This window comes from Suncus etruscus, chromosome 5, assembly GCF_024139225.1.
Source record: "Suncus etruscus isolate mSunEtr1 chromosome 5, mSunEtr1.pri.cur, whole genome shotgun sequence".
NCBI classification, from domain to species: Eukaryota; Metazoa; Chordata; class Mammalia; order Eulipotyphla; family Soricidae; genus Suncus; species Suncus etruscus.
Window position 1 is genome coordinate 78,474,488 of NC_064852.1, and position 14,964 is coordinate 78,489,451.

Genomic DNA, 14,964 nt, shown 5'->3' on the forward strand with positions numbered 1-14,964 from the left:
GGTCCCTTCTTGCACACATTTTAGTTTTTATGTACTTTAAAAAGAAGTGTTGAAATTTTTTTTACTTATGTCCAATTTAAGTATGTTTGATATTTTTAGTATGTTTAGTATTACTGCCTATTATTATTGCTTATGGAAAACTTTGGTTTTTTTGTGTGTGTGTTTTGTTTTTGTTTGTTTTGGGGCCACATCCGGCGGTGCTCAGGGGATACTCCTGGCTGTCTGCTCAGAAATAGCTCCTGGCAGGCACGGGGGACCATATGGGATTCGAACCAACTACCTTTGGTCCTGGATTGGCTGCTTGCACGGCAAACGCCATTGTGCTATCGTTCCGGGCCCGCTTATGGAAAACTTTAAGGAAAATTTTTAGTGTAATTAGGAATTATACCTTTTTTTTTTTTTGGTTTTTGGGCCACACCCTGTGATGCTCAGGGGTTACTCCTGGCTATGCGCTCAGAAGTTGCTCCTGGCTTCTTGGGGGACCATATGGGACGCCGGGGGATCGAACCGTGGTCCGTCCTAGGCTAGCGCAGGCACCTTACCTCCAGCGCCACCGCCCGGCCCCGGAATTATACCTTTGTGCAAAGTTTAAATGGTGTATAACCTTCTTAATGAGGCATTGGATCCTATTTGCCAGGATTTTGTTGAGGATCTTTGCATCTGTGTTCATCAGGTCAAATCCAAATGGATTAAAGACTGTGATAGCAGACCCAAAACTATATAAGGTATATAGAACAACATGTAGGTAAAACACTCCAGGACATTGAGACTAAAGTCATCTACAAGGAGGAAACAGCACTCTCCAAACAAGTGGAAGCAGAGATAATAGAAGGGACTAAATTAAGCTGAGAAGCTTCTGCACTTCAAAGGAAATAGTGCCCAGGATACAAGAGCCACCCACTAAGTGGGAGAAATTATTCACCCAATACCCATCAGATAAGGCACTATTATAAAAAATATACAGGGCACTGACAGAACTTAACAAGAAAAAACATCTAACCTCATCAAAAAATGGGGGGAAGAAATGAACAGACAATTTCTCAAAGAAGAAATACAAATGGCCAAAAGACACATGAAAAAATGCTCCACATTACTAATCATCAGGGAGATGCAAATCAAAAAAACAGTGAGGTACCATCTCACTGCACAGAGACTAGCACGCATCACAGAGAAAGAGTAAGTGCTGGCAGGGATGTGGAGAGAAAGGAACTCTCATTCACTGCTATTTAGTCCAGCCCTTATGGAAAATAATATGGAGATTCCTCAAAAAACTGGAAATTGAGCTTCCATTTGACCCAGCTATACCACTCCTAGGAATATATCTTAGGAACTCAAAAAATGCAATACAAAAATCCCTTCCTCACATGTATATTCATTGCAGTGCTATTTACAACCAAGATGGAAACAACCAGGATGCCCTTCAACAGATGAATAAATGACTAAAGAAACTGGTATATATACACAGTGGAATATTATGCAGCCATCAGGAGAGATGAAGTCATGAAATTTTACTATACATGGATGTACACGGAATCTGTTATGATGAGTGAAATAAGTCAGAGGTAGAGAGATAGACACAGAATAGTCTCATCTATGGATTTTAAGAAAAACAAAAGACATTGTAATAAGGCCCAGAGACAACAGAGATGAGGGCTGGAAGGTCCAGCTCTCGATGTGAAGTTCACCATGAAGAGTGGTGAGTGGAGTTAGAGAGATGACTGCACTATCATAACAATGTTAGTGAGAGAAGTAGAATGTCTAACTCCAATACTGGCAAAGAGTGGGGAAGGAGAAAGATAAGGGGGTATTAGTGGGGAAGTGTTGCACTGGTGAAGAGGGGGGTCTTCTTTTTATGACTGAAACCCAACAACAATCATGTCTGTAATCATGGTGCTTAAATAAAGAAAAAAAGTAGTTTGGTTCAGGGGGAAAAAAGAATTATAAACCTAAGTCAATTTTATATATAATTATGGAAGTTGTCTGGTTTTTTTAAAATACTTTAAAAGAACTATTTTAAAAGTATTAAATCATGCATGTTCTGATGTACTTAGTTTTATTCTAAGGCCAAGAAATCTTTGGGGGAAATTCAGATCGTAGAAATTAAAGCAAAATTAGAGGGATTTTTTTTTTCTTTTTTCTTTTCTTTTCTTCTTTTCCTTTTTGTTTTTTTGTTTTGTTTTGTTTTTGGGTGGGATTTTTTTTTTCTTGAGTGGACAATGGCCTTATATTGATTCACTTGTCAGTGCTTTGCTGTAAGTTTTTTTTTTTTTTGTATTGTATTGTTTTGGTTTGATTTTTTTGTTTGTTTGTTTGTTTTTGGCTTTTGGGTCACACCTGGCAGCACTCAGGGGGTTACTCTTGGCTCTACACTCAGAAATCACTCCTGGCAGGCTCAGTGGACCATATGGGATGGCAGGATTCGAACCACCGTCCTTCTGCATGCAAGGCAAACACCTTACCTCCATGCTCTCTCTCCAGCCCCACTCTTTTGTATTGTTGATCCCTTACAGAAGCCCTGTAGAAAGAAAGATCTCTTATTTTTAAGTCTTATTTAGTATACATACAGCATAATTAAACTCACTACAAAGAAGTTTTCCTTCATTGGATTTTAGTAGACTTAAGCTCAAATTTTTATTATTTATCTTTTATCATCCTCAATAAGTATAAAAAAATACATAACTGACCATAGCTTCTAAAACAGCTTTTAAAGGCTTTTCTGGTAAATCTTAGTTGGTTAGCACTTTCAAAGGCAAATCTATAGGTTCTATACTATCCTGCTTTACTGTTATTTTGTGTGATGAATATATTGAATTTATTCTCTAGGTAGTTGTTTTAAATTTCTCCAGGAAATTTAAAACTGTCTTAAAATTTCAGTGCCTTACCATAAAACTTTACAGTGTTTAAAAGTTAAATTCCTTCAAATTCATGATTATGAACAAAAAACAGCTTTGGGATAGTCTGATTCTGGTTAAGTCTCTTAATCTGAAAGAGCTAACAGAGATATTGTCTCATATAAGTATATAAAGTCTTTCTATACCGAATATTGAATGCACTTAGCAAAAAGAGGATACCTATTGTTATTTCTTTACTATGAACTTAGGACTCTATTAGTCTACTGACTTCAAGTACAGATGACCTTGCTTTTCTTGTATTGTGCCTCCTATGCTTGGTAGTGACTTGGACATTTAAGACCATCAGACAAGGTATAAAGTATTTTATAGTCAAAAGAAGTAAAAGGTATCTGACTAGAAGAGAATAGTGGAGCAAGTGCCTTGCTGTTTGTAATTTTGTTGTCATTTCAAGTACTGTGGAGGTATAATTGATGTGACAGGGCTGGGCTTTCTATGTGATCCCTTAGCTTGTGCTCACTTTCAGTTTTAGTTTCTTTTTGTCATTCATTTTGGCTAAGTAAAATATAGGTGACAAACATACACACCAATGTGATGTTTGGTGGAAGTTTACTAATGACATATTTCAATAATGCAAAAGATGCAAAGTTAGTATTCTTCTTTACTGCGTCATGAAAATTGCAATAATTGGTGTCACCTTACATTACAAGATAGAGGGTAGTGTGCTGATGGCACAAACAGCAGGAGTTCTTTTTTATTAATATTATAATTAAATGATTTTTGGAAATAGGCCAGAAACAGATGCAAGTTGATCATGCCTTATCCACTGTTACTTCGCATCATAAGTTATTTTATAAAAGAGAATTGACTTAACACCGTGTTTTTGCAGGTTGTTATTGATGCCTTCAGATTGATCAATGCTAATATGATGGTCTTAGGACATGAACCAAGACAAACAACGTCAAATCTGGGTCACTTAAACAAGCCATCCATCCAGGTAAAGCCTATATTTGATCATGTTAAAATTGCCACACATTTTAAAAACTTGTAATAAAGGCATCTTAGGTTTATAATTAATCATTTTCTTATGTTTTGAAAAAATTGAACTATTTCAGAATTTAAATTTATTCATGTATGTGTACATTTTTAGTGGAGTTAATAAACTTTCCTAACATTATTTGAGGATAATATCCATAAATCATAATTTGTAATTTCTAATCAATACAATCCATAATTTGAAAGTTTCCATAGCTTTTACATATTTAAAATAGTTATAAAGAGTGGTTAGGAGTTTCAAATGGAGTGATTTAACCATCATTGTTGATTGGTTATTTGATTAGTTAGTAGGCTGTTTTTCATAGCATCAAGTATTGGAAAAATAGGTGTATACTTTAAAGAAAATCCTGGAAACATTTCATAAGTTGTACTTATAACTTTTAACTATTTTTTTTGTATTTTAATGTCAATTTAAAAAATGAATTCTATAAATCTCACATATATATTTCTTTGAGTAGAATTTTTATCGTATTCTTTCTTGTAATCTCAACCTTTATCATTACAGTTATTCAGATACTTAATAATATCCTCCTGAATATTCTCCTGAGTGTTTGTTTTCTTTGTATCATTTACATGCCTCATTGTTTTTACACAAATCTTTATTGTCTGCAAAAATTATTTTAAATGTGTTTTTAAAGTGCACAACAACCTGTGCTATATAATGTTAATTGCTTCTCTGAAGATTAATTAAAAATACAGAAACATCATGTTTGTTTAAATAGAAAACACAGGACAAGGACATTATAGTAGCTATTGCTGCTCCCCTATTGAAGCCTTGCTCTGTCATTCAGTTAGTTACCTTTAGGGATTTGTGGCTTTGATTGTTAACCATGGTTAAGCTGTAGTTACTACACTTTGATAACTTTATGTTAAAGATACGTTTGCCACAGTCATGGAAATGAAGTGTTCATCACAGTGAAATGTTTTGTTTCAAAGGATTTAAGTGTGTTGTTTTTAAAAAAGATTTTTTGTTTATTTGTTTTTTTAAACAAGTCAGGGAAATCAGTAAAGTTTAATGAGTATGAAATAAGCCACCAGTGTTTTTGATTGGATACAGACAAGCCCGTGCTTGCATGTTCCAAGAGAATATATTATTGGACCTGTTTAGCCAGTGATAATGACCTTTCTTATAAACCCCATAGCATTCTACTGCTTCATTATTTCTTTTGAAAAAGGTTAAGTAGCATCTCAAAATTCAAGATCATAATGATTATTGCATAGTATTTTTTGCCAGAACTTTTTACTAATTGCAAGTCAACAGCCACCTGTTACAGATTTCAGATATGTTTCCTGCTTTTTTACCCTAAAAATTAAAGTAAGGTCACTTTTTTTTTGTTTGTTTTTTCTTTCTTTTTCTTTTTTTTTAATAATATATTTAAGCACCATGATTACAATGATTACCATGGTGACCATGATTATCATGTGGCCAGTTTTTAAATGTTCCTCTCCACACCAGTCCAGGCAGTTTTTAAAATTGTATCATGTAATTTAAGATGGATTGTATGAAGCAAGTTTTATTTTATTTTAATTTTTGGTTTTTGGGCCACACCCAGTGATGCTCAGGGGTTACTCCTGGTTATGTCCTCAGAAATCGCTCCTGGCTTGGGGGACCATATGGGACGCTGGGGACTGTCCTGGATCAGCTGTGTGCATGTCAAACGTCCTACCACTGTGCTATTGCTCTGGCCCCATGAAGCAAGTTTTAAAATGATCTGTGTGATAATAATTGTAGCACCATTGTTTTTCATTTTATTCCAGTTTGTTTTGCTTCCAATTAAAATCTATAAATATATTTATTTCATAGTTTATATAGCACCCATCAGAATGACATCTATCTGGGTACTTTACAGTTTTAAGACAATTTCAGTACTAAAAGACTCACATGGGATCAATTTAAAAAGTGACAAGAATGTTTTTTTTTTTTTTTTCAGTTTTCTTAGAATAGGTAACAATAGAGGAAATACAAGTAATTCAGAATGACAAAGGTGTTTGTTTTTTTTTTTACTATGTGATTACTTAGGTGCTTGTTTTGAAATACTCATACCAAAAAATTAGAAATCTCCATTTCAAAGATGAACTTAAGAAGTGGAAAGTTAGTTAATTATCAGGACCTTAGATTACGGTGACAGTCAATGCTACTACCCAGTTCCCATAATGAGGGGAGTGAGGACACATGAGCAGGGAGCCTTGTATCCATTATAGTAGAGAAACCCAGTTCATTGAGAACTGTGCTGCTTTAACGCACCTGGGATCAAAGGCATGCTCACACCAGCATAAATCTCCAATGTATGACAAGATTAAAAAAGCATTTCAGATACAAATCTGTTTCCTTGACCTCATAACTACATAGACCTTGATTTGTATTCTGCTGATTGGTGGTTTTCTTACAAAAGCAGTTTTCCACTTGACTCTTTCCTTGGAGTCTACACTTTCTTTTGTCTGGTCCTCCTCCAAACTAGAATAGATAGTATTATATATTTTATAGATTCTATAGATAGTATTATATGTTGTGTAGTATATATTGTATAATATTATATAGATAGAACTATATATTGATAGTAGATAGATAGTATTATATATTGATAGTGATACATTTATGTAGATTTTTTTTTAAGAAAGGTTGTCAAGCTTTGATGAAACAGGTCAGAATATCTAAGAAACAAATAAGTTAAGTCCTCTTTGTATATCTAAATTGTCTTATCATAGGGTCAGGGAAACAGTTCAAAGAACTGGAGTGCATATTTGCATGCTAGAGTCCAAGTTCTAGCCACAGCACACATGATCCCTCAAGGAACCACAAGCAACACAGATATAGTGTTCTAGATACAGTACTCCAGAAGGTGGCAAACTCCTTAGGTCAATCACTAAAAGCTTATTTTTCCTACAATATTATAGAAGGATCCATGTTTATATTAATGAGAAATTATCAGATTTTAAATAGCTAAACAATAATTTTCTAGAACTTATTTTTTACTGAAGTATTGCTCATTAAATTTTCCTGAGTCCACCATATTTATTAGTAAATTTAAAGTTAAGTATTGCTATTTTAGAAATGTTTTATCACTTTCTCTTTTATCTCCCTATGAATTTGCTAGTGTGTGTATATATATGTATATTGCAGTTTGACCCTTTTAAAAAGATAATAACCCCCTGTGGGAGAAAGTAATCTTATATTTGAGCATAAAACTCCACAATTTTTAATTCATTGTCAACTAAATTGATTAATTTTAGAAATTAATGCCTTGGGGGTTCATGTGAAAGGACTGCATATTCTTTGTAAGATTTGGAATACAGCATACTTACTACTTAGTATCTACAGTCTTGAGATTTGGGTTGTACTGTAGTTGCACAAGTAAGTGAAATTGGAAGAATAAGGATTGAGGGGGTAGGGTTGTGGGTCACACCAACAGTTAAGGCTAAGGCTTGTTCCTGTCTCTGTTCAAGAATCATTCCTGGCAGGCTTAAGGGCCCATTATAGGTGCTGGGGATTGAATCCAGGTCAAGCATGTGCAGACAAGCACCCTATCTGCTGAATCTGCCCCTGAGGGATCTTTTTATTTAAAGTTTTATTTATTTTTTAACCATTATGCCTGTTAACCTATTTTAGCCTTTTCACTTCTACTATCTAAATAGTGTTACTGAATTTCAAATAATTAGTTCCCTCAGATACCATACTATTTTGATAGCATGATTAATCTCCAAAATATATTGGCCCCAATAAACTGTTAGTTTATTTGGTGGGGGGTTTAGGCCACACACTGGTGCTCAGGGCTTTCTCAAGGATCACTCCTGGTGTCACTTTGAACAAGTGGTCCTCAAACTACAGCCCGCGGGCCACATACTGTATTTGTTACCATTTTGTTTCTTCACTTCAAAATAAGATATATGCAGTGTACATAGGAATTTATTCATAGTTTTTGTTTTTACTATAGTCTGACCCTCCAAAGATCTGAGGGACAGTGAACTGGCCCCCTGTTTAAAAAGTTTGAGGACCACTGCTGGACTATGTATGGGGTCAGCTGCTTGCAAAACAAAAGCCTTACTCCCTGTACTACCTTTCTTTCTTTTTTTTTCTTTGTTTTTTTTTTTTTTTCATTGTTTTTTGGGTCATGCCCGGCAGCGTTCAGGGGTTACTCCTGACTCTACACTCAGAAATTGCTCCTAGCAGGCTCAGGGGACCATATGGGATGCTGGGATTCGAACCACAGACCTTCTGCATGAAAGGCAAACACCTTACCTCCATGCTATCTCTTCTACCCCTGTACTACCTTTCTGGCCACTCTTCTGTATTTTCTTTTCTTTTTAAACTTTATTGATTGATTGATTGGTTTTTGGTCCACACCCAGCTGCACACTGAGGTTACTCCTAGCTCTGTACTCAGAAATTGCTCCTGGCAGGCTGGGGGACCATATGGGATTCAGGAGTAGAACTGGGTCCCTCCCAGGTCAGCCGCATGCATGGCAAACGCCCTACTACTGTGTTATCTCTTCAGCCCCAACTTTTGCATTTTCTTTTTTTTTTTTTTTTTTTTTTTTGGTTTTTGGGCCACACCCTGTGACGCTCAGGGGTTACTCCTGGCTATGCGCTCAGAAGTTGCTCCTGGCTTCTTGGGGGACCATATGGGACGCCGGGGGATCGAACCGCGGTCCGTCCTAGGCTAGCGCAGGCAAGGCAGGCACCTTACCTCCAGCGCCACCGCCCGGCCCCCCAACTTTTGCATTTTCTAACCATAGACTTATTAGCTTTATGGCCACTGAGTAGTTAGGATATTCATTGCGTAAAGGCATTTGGATAAGAGGGTAGTTTATTCCTAAAATTTTAGCTATAAACTCCATTCTCCAGCCAGTATGTGTCTGCTGGGAGAACTGGGTACCTCTTTATTCACCTAAGGGGGAGTACTTTCTAACTTTCATAATATAAATATACATTAAGGGAGATAACCTGATTACTTTTTGTGGTGCATGATAAGGCATTTCTGTGCACTTGGAAATTTCTGCACTCTGAAAAAGTTAATTCACACAGTTATTGAAATGAAGGACTTAGTAAACATTCTTAGAACTTTAGAATCATCTATCATCCATTTAAAACCATTCCTCTTTTGGTTTTCTGTTTGTCTGTTTGCTTGTTTGTTTTGAGGGTAACCAAACCCAGCAACGCTCAGGGGTTGCTCTGCACTCAGGAATTACAACTGGGAGTGCGCAGGGACCATCTGGGATTGGCCCTGGGTGACCCATGTGCAAGGCAAGCACCTTATCCATTGTAATATCTTTTTGACCTCTAAATTATTCCACTTCTTATGGCATTTCATAGCACACTTTATAGCAGTTGTTAGGAACATAGAATTGAATGTCACAATATATATGTAACGTGTTTTAGTACTTGGTGGAGTGTTATTTATTAGCAAAGGTTAAAAAGAACGTTGTACTTTATTCTTTTTTTTTTTTTTTTTTTTTTTGGTTTTTGGGTCACACCCGGCAGTGCTCAGGGGTTACTCCTGGCTCCATGCTCAGAAATTGCTCCTGGCAGGCACGGGGGACCATATGGGATGCCGGGATTCGAACCGATGACCTTCTGCATGAAAGGCAAACGCCTTACCTCCATGCTATCTCTCCGGCCCCTGTACTTTATTCTTGATCCTTCAAAATTACTAAAACTTAATCTAATAATTTTCTAAGCTACATTGTAGCAAAGTATGGTGGAATTAAGAATAAGGAAAAACCCCAGGTTTATTCTGGAATGAGGAAATGTTAATTTTTATACCTTCTTTGGCCCCTTAAAATAGCAAATAACCGCCTAGAATTGTAAAAATAAATTTAATAGGTTACGTTATTCTTTACTTATGAATAAGTAAATTATTTTTGTTTTTTGGTTTTGTTTTTTTCTTTGGTTTTTGGTTTTTTGGCCACACCTGGTAACGCTCAGGAGTTACTCCTGGCTATGCGTTCAGAAATCGTTCCTTGCTTGGGGGACCATATGGGATGCCAGGGATCGAACCCAGGTTCATCCTGGTTCAGCTGCTTGCAAGATAAATGTCCTACTGCTGTGCTATTGTTTCGGCCCCATGTATAAGTAATTTTTATCTTGGTTGTAATGAGATTAAATTCTGTCTCTGACTCTAAGTAAAAACTTGTGATCATGCTGCCTTGGTATCAAGCTTTGAAAAATATGTGAGTCGTATCTCTAAACCTCACTCTTAAATTTGGTGAAAGAAAATAAAATCTTTAAGATTTAAAATTTCTCTTTAGGGCCTGATACATGACTATCATCAAGTACCTGAGCTTGATCCCCAGCACCACATGGCCCCCTAAATTCTGAACTTATACCACAGGACTAAGAACCATAGAAAGTATCGCCCTTAATTTTTCTTATTTTTTCTTTTCTTTTTTTTCTTCTTTTTATAAAAACTTCATATAGAGGATGAGAATGGTGTTGTCAGTATATTAATGTGCAAAGTGTATATTAGTTTCAAGGAATTTTATATAGTTGTACACATTTTTTAGAAGAGAAAAACTAATTTGACCTTTTTCTTATTACTTAGGCATTAATTCATGGGCTAAACAGACATTATTATTCCATTACTATTAACTATCGGAAAAATGAACTTGAACAGAAGGTAAGTTCTAACTTTTCATCTTAGTAAAGGAAAAACATCTTGAATTTCTTAATATTTGAAAATTTTTATTGATGAACTTCATATCTTTTTCACTCTATGAATTATGGCATTTAACTAAAATAATTGATTTAAATGTCAGTTTACTTTACAGGTAGATGGTGAAGTAGGAGAGGAAGTAGGAAACATTCCAGTTTGATTTCCTAAGAAAATATAAAAAGAGTTTGTCTCACTCTCTGATTTTTCTGGTTAATTTCTCTTCTAGAGATGTTTTTCTTAAACTGCATTAATAAGTATCTTCCAAAATTTAAGGGAAATGAATTGAATTTATACAGAATTATTTGTTTTTGCCACTCCCAGCAGCACTCGGAGTTACTCCTAGCTGTGCTCAGAAATTAGGGTTAGGGAGCCAGAGAGATAGCACTGCAAGGGCATTTGCCTTGCACGCAGCGTATCTAGAACAGATGGTAGTTTGAATCCAGGCATCCCATATGGTCCCCGAGCCTGCCAGGGGCGATTTCTGAGTGCAGAGCCGGGATTAATCCCTGAGCGCCGCTGGATGTGACCCCAAAACAAAACAAAGAAAAAAAAAAAGAAATTAGGTTCAGAGTACCATGTATGATGCTGGGGATCAAACTCGGGTCAGCAGTATGCAAGGCAAATGCCATACCTCTTGCGTCATTGCTCTGGCCCCATATTTATGCAATATTTTTAAAATCCTACCTACAAGGTGAGCTGAAACAGAAATGCAGTTTGGGGCTTTCAGGTATTTTGAATTAACTTTGTATCTTTTTATAAGACTTTTCAATTTTTATTAGTTTTACTTTACCTAGCATTTAGTAGGTTGACTAGCATTCTTTAGCTTTTGCTATTTTAGGATTATGTAAATAAACATACCCAAAGAGTGCATACTTGAACATAGTGAGGTGTGAGAGACATGAAGAAGACCCTTTTCCAGAGATGAGACACAGAACCATAAATCTCTTTCACTGCTTGATAACATTCCAGACTTCTATATCTGCAGTGATAGATTAAGTAGATTGCTTTAGGTATATTTCAATACTTCTTATTATATGCAGAAACAGGATTTATATTATATATCAATGTTTTATCAGTAATACTTAACAACCCTTATTTGGAAACATACAATTAGTGGCATCAGATTTATCAGATTCTTTTTTCTTTTATTCTTTTTGATATTTTGTGCTTATAAACTTAGTGATCCTTGACATAAAAGTAATATGCACATGTACAAGCCAAAACATTTTTAAATTATGTTTTTATAGTTCATTTCAGGTGCTTGCTTGGTACCAATAACCTCTATCTTGTCCCATCAGCCTATGTACTTGACCCGAAACTTTTCCTGTAGAACCATTGGCTAAGAATGATATGAATATTAAGCTGCTGTGTGGAAAATTTTTGCTTTTGAAGAAGTAGGAAAATCTAGTTCTCAAATATGTGACTTAATAGCAGAGAGGAACAACTGTGTCAAATTTCCCAATGATTACATTTTTCTAGAACATAATTTGTGGAGAAGATAGGGGAAAAATAAAAGAGAATTGGAATGTTTAGGATATTTCTGATTTTAAAAAATACTACACTTTCAGGCTGGAGAGATAGCATGGAGGTAGGGCGTTTGCCTTGCATACAGAAGGACGGTGGTTTGAATCCGGCATCCCACATGGTCCCCTGAGCCTGCCAGGAGTGATTTCTGAGTGTAGAGCCAGAAGTAACCCCTGAGCACTGCCGGGTGTGACCCAAAAAAAAAAAATTATACCTTCAATCATGAGCCCTAAGTAAGCCAAATTCTGAGCTTTTTATGTTTTGAAAACTCTCTCAAATGATTTTGGCATGAAGTGTAATCTCCAGTATATAAACAATTTTGCACACATATAACTGCAAAACTTCATACCAGCATTTTTTTCTAGACTTCCATGTATGGCTTCAGAATCTCTAGCTAATATATATATTATAAAATCTATAAAATATAAATAAATTTTATATTTAAACTGGGGGCACAGCAATAAGGCATTTGGCTTGCACACAGCCAACACAGGATGGACAGCGATTCGAATCCCAGCATCCTATACATATGATCCCCTAAGCCTGCCAGGGTGCGATTTCTGAGAACAAAGCCAGGAGTAACCCCTGAGCGCAGCCAGGTGTGACCCAAAAACCAAAAAAAAAAAACAAAACGTTTTTTTAAACTGTATTCAGAATTTAGAGTTCATATATACCTTATTAGAAGGTTCAATTTGAGAAACAGTTAACTAAAGTGTTTAAGTTCTGTGATCACTAATGTGTTCTAATTCCAATTTGCTGGTGTGAATTGGATATAATCTGAATAAATCTCTTTTTTTCTCATATGTATGATTTCATTCTGATAGTGAAGTTTTATTTTTAAACTAATTTACTCTGGGGTTGGGGTTCCCAAGCAGGACTCAGGAAGTCCATGGCCCCACAAGCAGCTATTCTTTGCAGAGGCCCAAGGATGCAGTGCTGCTCAGTTCTTGTTGTGCTGGGAATTGAACTCAGGTCGGGCACTACTGGGCATATACCCTACGTGTACTAGTCATTTGATAGCTGGACTGCTTGAACTATTACAAATCCCTTGTGTAGTATAATAGTTTCATGTATTCATTTGTTAATTAATGTATTCAACAGATATTATTGAGTGTCTAGCAATTAGATATTATCCCTAGTATCTAGACATGTGAAATAGAATGGAATTGTTTTGTCTCTTGATTTCTGCACAGTGTGAGAGAAACATAGTAGACAAGAAAACAACTTTCAGTTGATGTTTATACAAAAATAAGCAAGTTAAAAGGGAAAAATTTTTAAAGCACATTCAAATCTTGATTTTTAGTTCTCATTTTGTTAACAAGGTGAGAATGTCTTCTTTTCCCCTTTATTTAAACACTGGTTACAAATTTGTTCTTGATTGAATTTCAGTCTTAGTGTGTTCACCATATTTCACTCATAAACATTTGCTGCCACTTATGTCCCCAGTTTCCCTCTGAACCAGGGGTCTCAAACTCCAGCAGGAGACAAATTTGGGGTGATCCTTGAGTGCAAAGTCAGTAGTAAGCCTTGAACATTGGGAGGTGTGACCTAAACAACTAAAACAAAACAAAACAAAACAAAAAAAGATTCCTAGGGCAGGGCCACAAAATGTTGTACGGAGGACTGTTTGCGGGCGAATTTGAGACCCCTGCCTCCCCTACCCCTCACTCTTCACTCCTCACTCCTTTCTCTCTCTCCCCCCCCCCCTCTCTCTTCTCCTCACTCCTCCCCCTCCCCATATTTTCCTTTTAGACACTGAATTGTTGATGAAAAAGTACCATACCTATTACTTTATCACTTTATCTCCATTCAGCACCCAGTTCTTGTCCAGAGAGATCAGTTCCAACTATTCTTGTCATAGTGGTCCCTTCTTTATCCTAACTGCACTGCTCCACTATTTGTGAGCTTCCTTCATCTCTATTGTTTCTGAATATTATTACCATACTATTTTTTTGCTTATATTCCACAGATGAGTGAAATTATTATTATTATTATTATTATTATTATTATTATTATTATTATTTTGGTTTTTGGGCCACACCCGGCAGTGCTCAGGGCTTACTCCTGGCTGTCTGCTCAGAAACAGCTCCTGGCAGGCACGGGGGACCATATGGGACACCGGGATTCGAACCAACCACCTTTGGTCCTGGATCGGCTGCTTGCAAGGCAAAAACCGATGTGCTATCTCTCCGGGCCTGAGTGAAATTATTGTATATCTGTCTCCTGATTCATTTCACTCAGCATAACTCTCCATATCTATCCATGTATAAATGAATTTCATGACTGTATTTTTCCTAACAAATGCATAGTATTCCATTGTATAGATATAACAGTTTCTTTAAACACTTGTCTGTTCTTGGGTAGTTGGGTTGTTTCCAGATTCTGACTATTGTAAATAGTGCTGCAATGAACATAGTAATGCAGTGGGCTTTTCTCTATTGTGATTTTGGGTTCCTACGATGTATGCATAGAAGTGGTATTGTTGGATCATATAGAAACTCAATATCTAGTTTTTTTGAGGAATATCTATATTGTTTTCCTAAAAGGCTGGATTAGTAGGCATTCCCACCAGCAGTGATTGAGGGTTCTAATGGGAAAATTTGCTTAGGATAGTGTATAGTGACTTTGTCAAGGAAATAATTTATATTTAAGAAAGTGAAGATTCTCGGTTTCTGGGCCCCAGTCAGCGGTGCTCAGGGGTTACTTCTGGCTGTCTGCTCAGAAATAGCTCCTGGCAGGCACAGGGGACCATATGGGACACCGGGATTCGAACCAACCACCTTAGGTCCTGGATCGGCTGCTTGCAAGGCAAACACCGCTGTGCTATCTCTCCTGGCCCAGAAAGTGAAGATTCTCAATAAAAAATTTTAAAAAAATGCACCAATA

The 14,964-nt window shown here is 36.4% G+C and overlaps 1 protein-coding gene across 1 annotated transcript in view; it reads left to right on the forward strand.

The window, feature by feature from the left end:
• PSMD14 (proteasome 26S subunit, non-ATPase 14) overlaps positions 1–14,964 on the forward strand; it is a 123,617-nt gene that overhangs the window by 91,618 nt on the left and 17,035 nt on the right. Inside the window, exons 7-8 of the mRNA XM_049773360.1 lie at positions 3,739–3,846; positions 10,444–10,518. Of these exons, the coding sequence (XP_049629317.1) occupies positions 3,739–3,846; positions 10,444–10,518 (183 nt within the window). The remainder of the gene's footprint in view (positions 1–3,738; positions 3,847–10,443; positions 10,519–14,964) is intronic.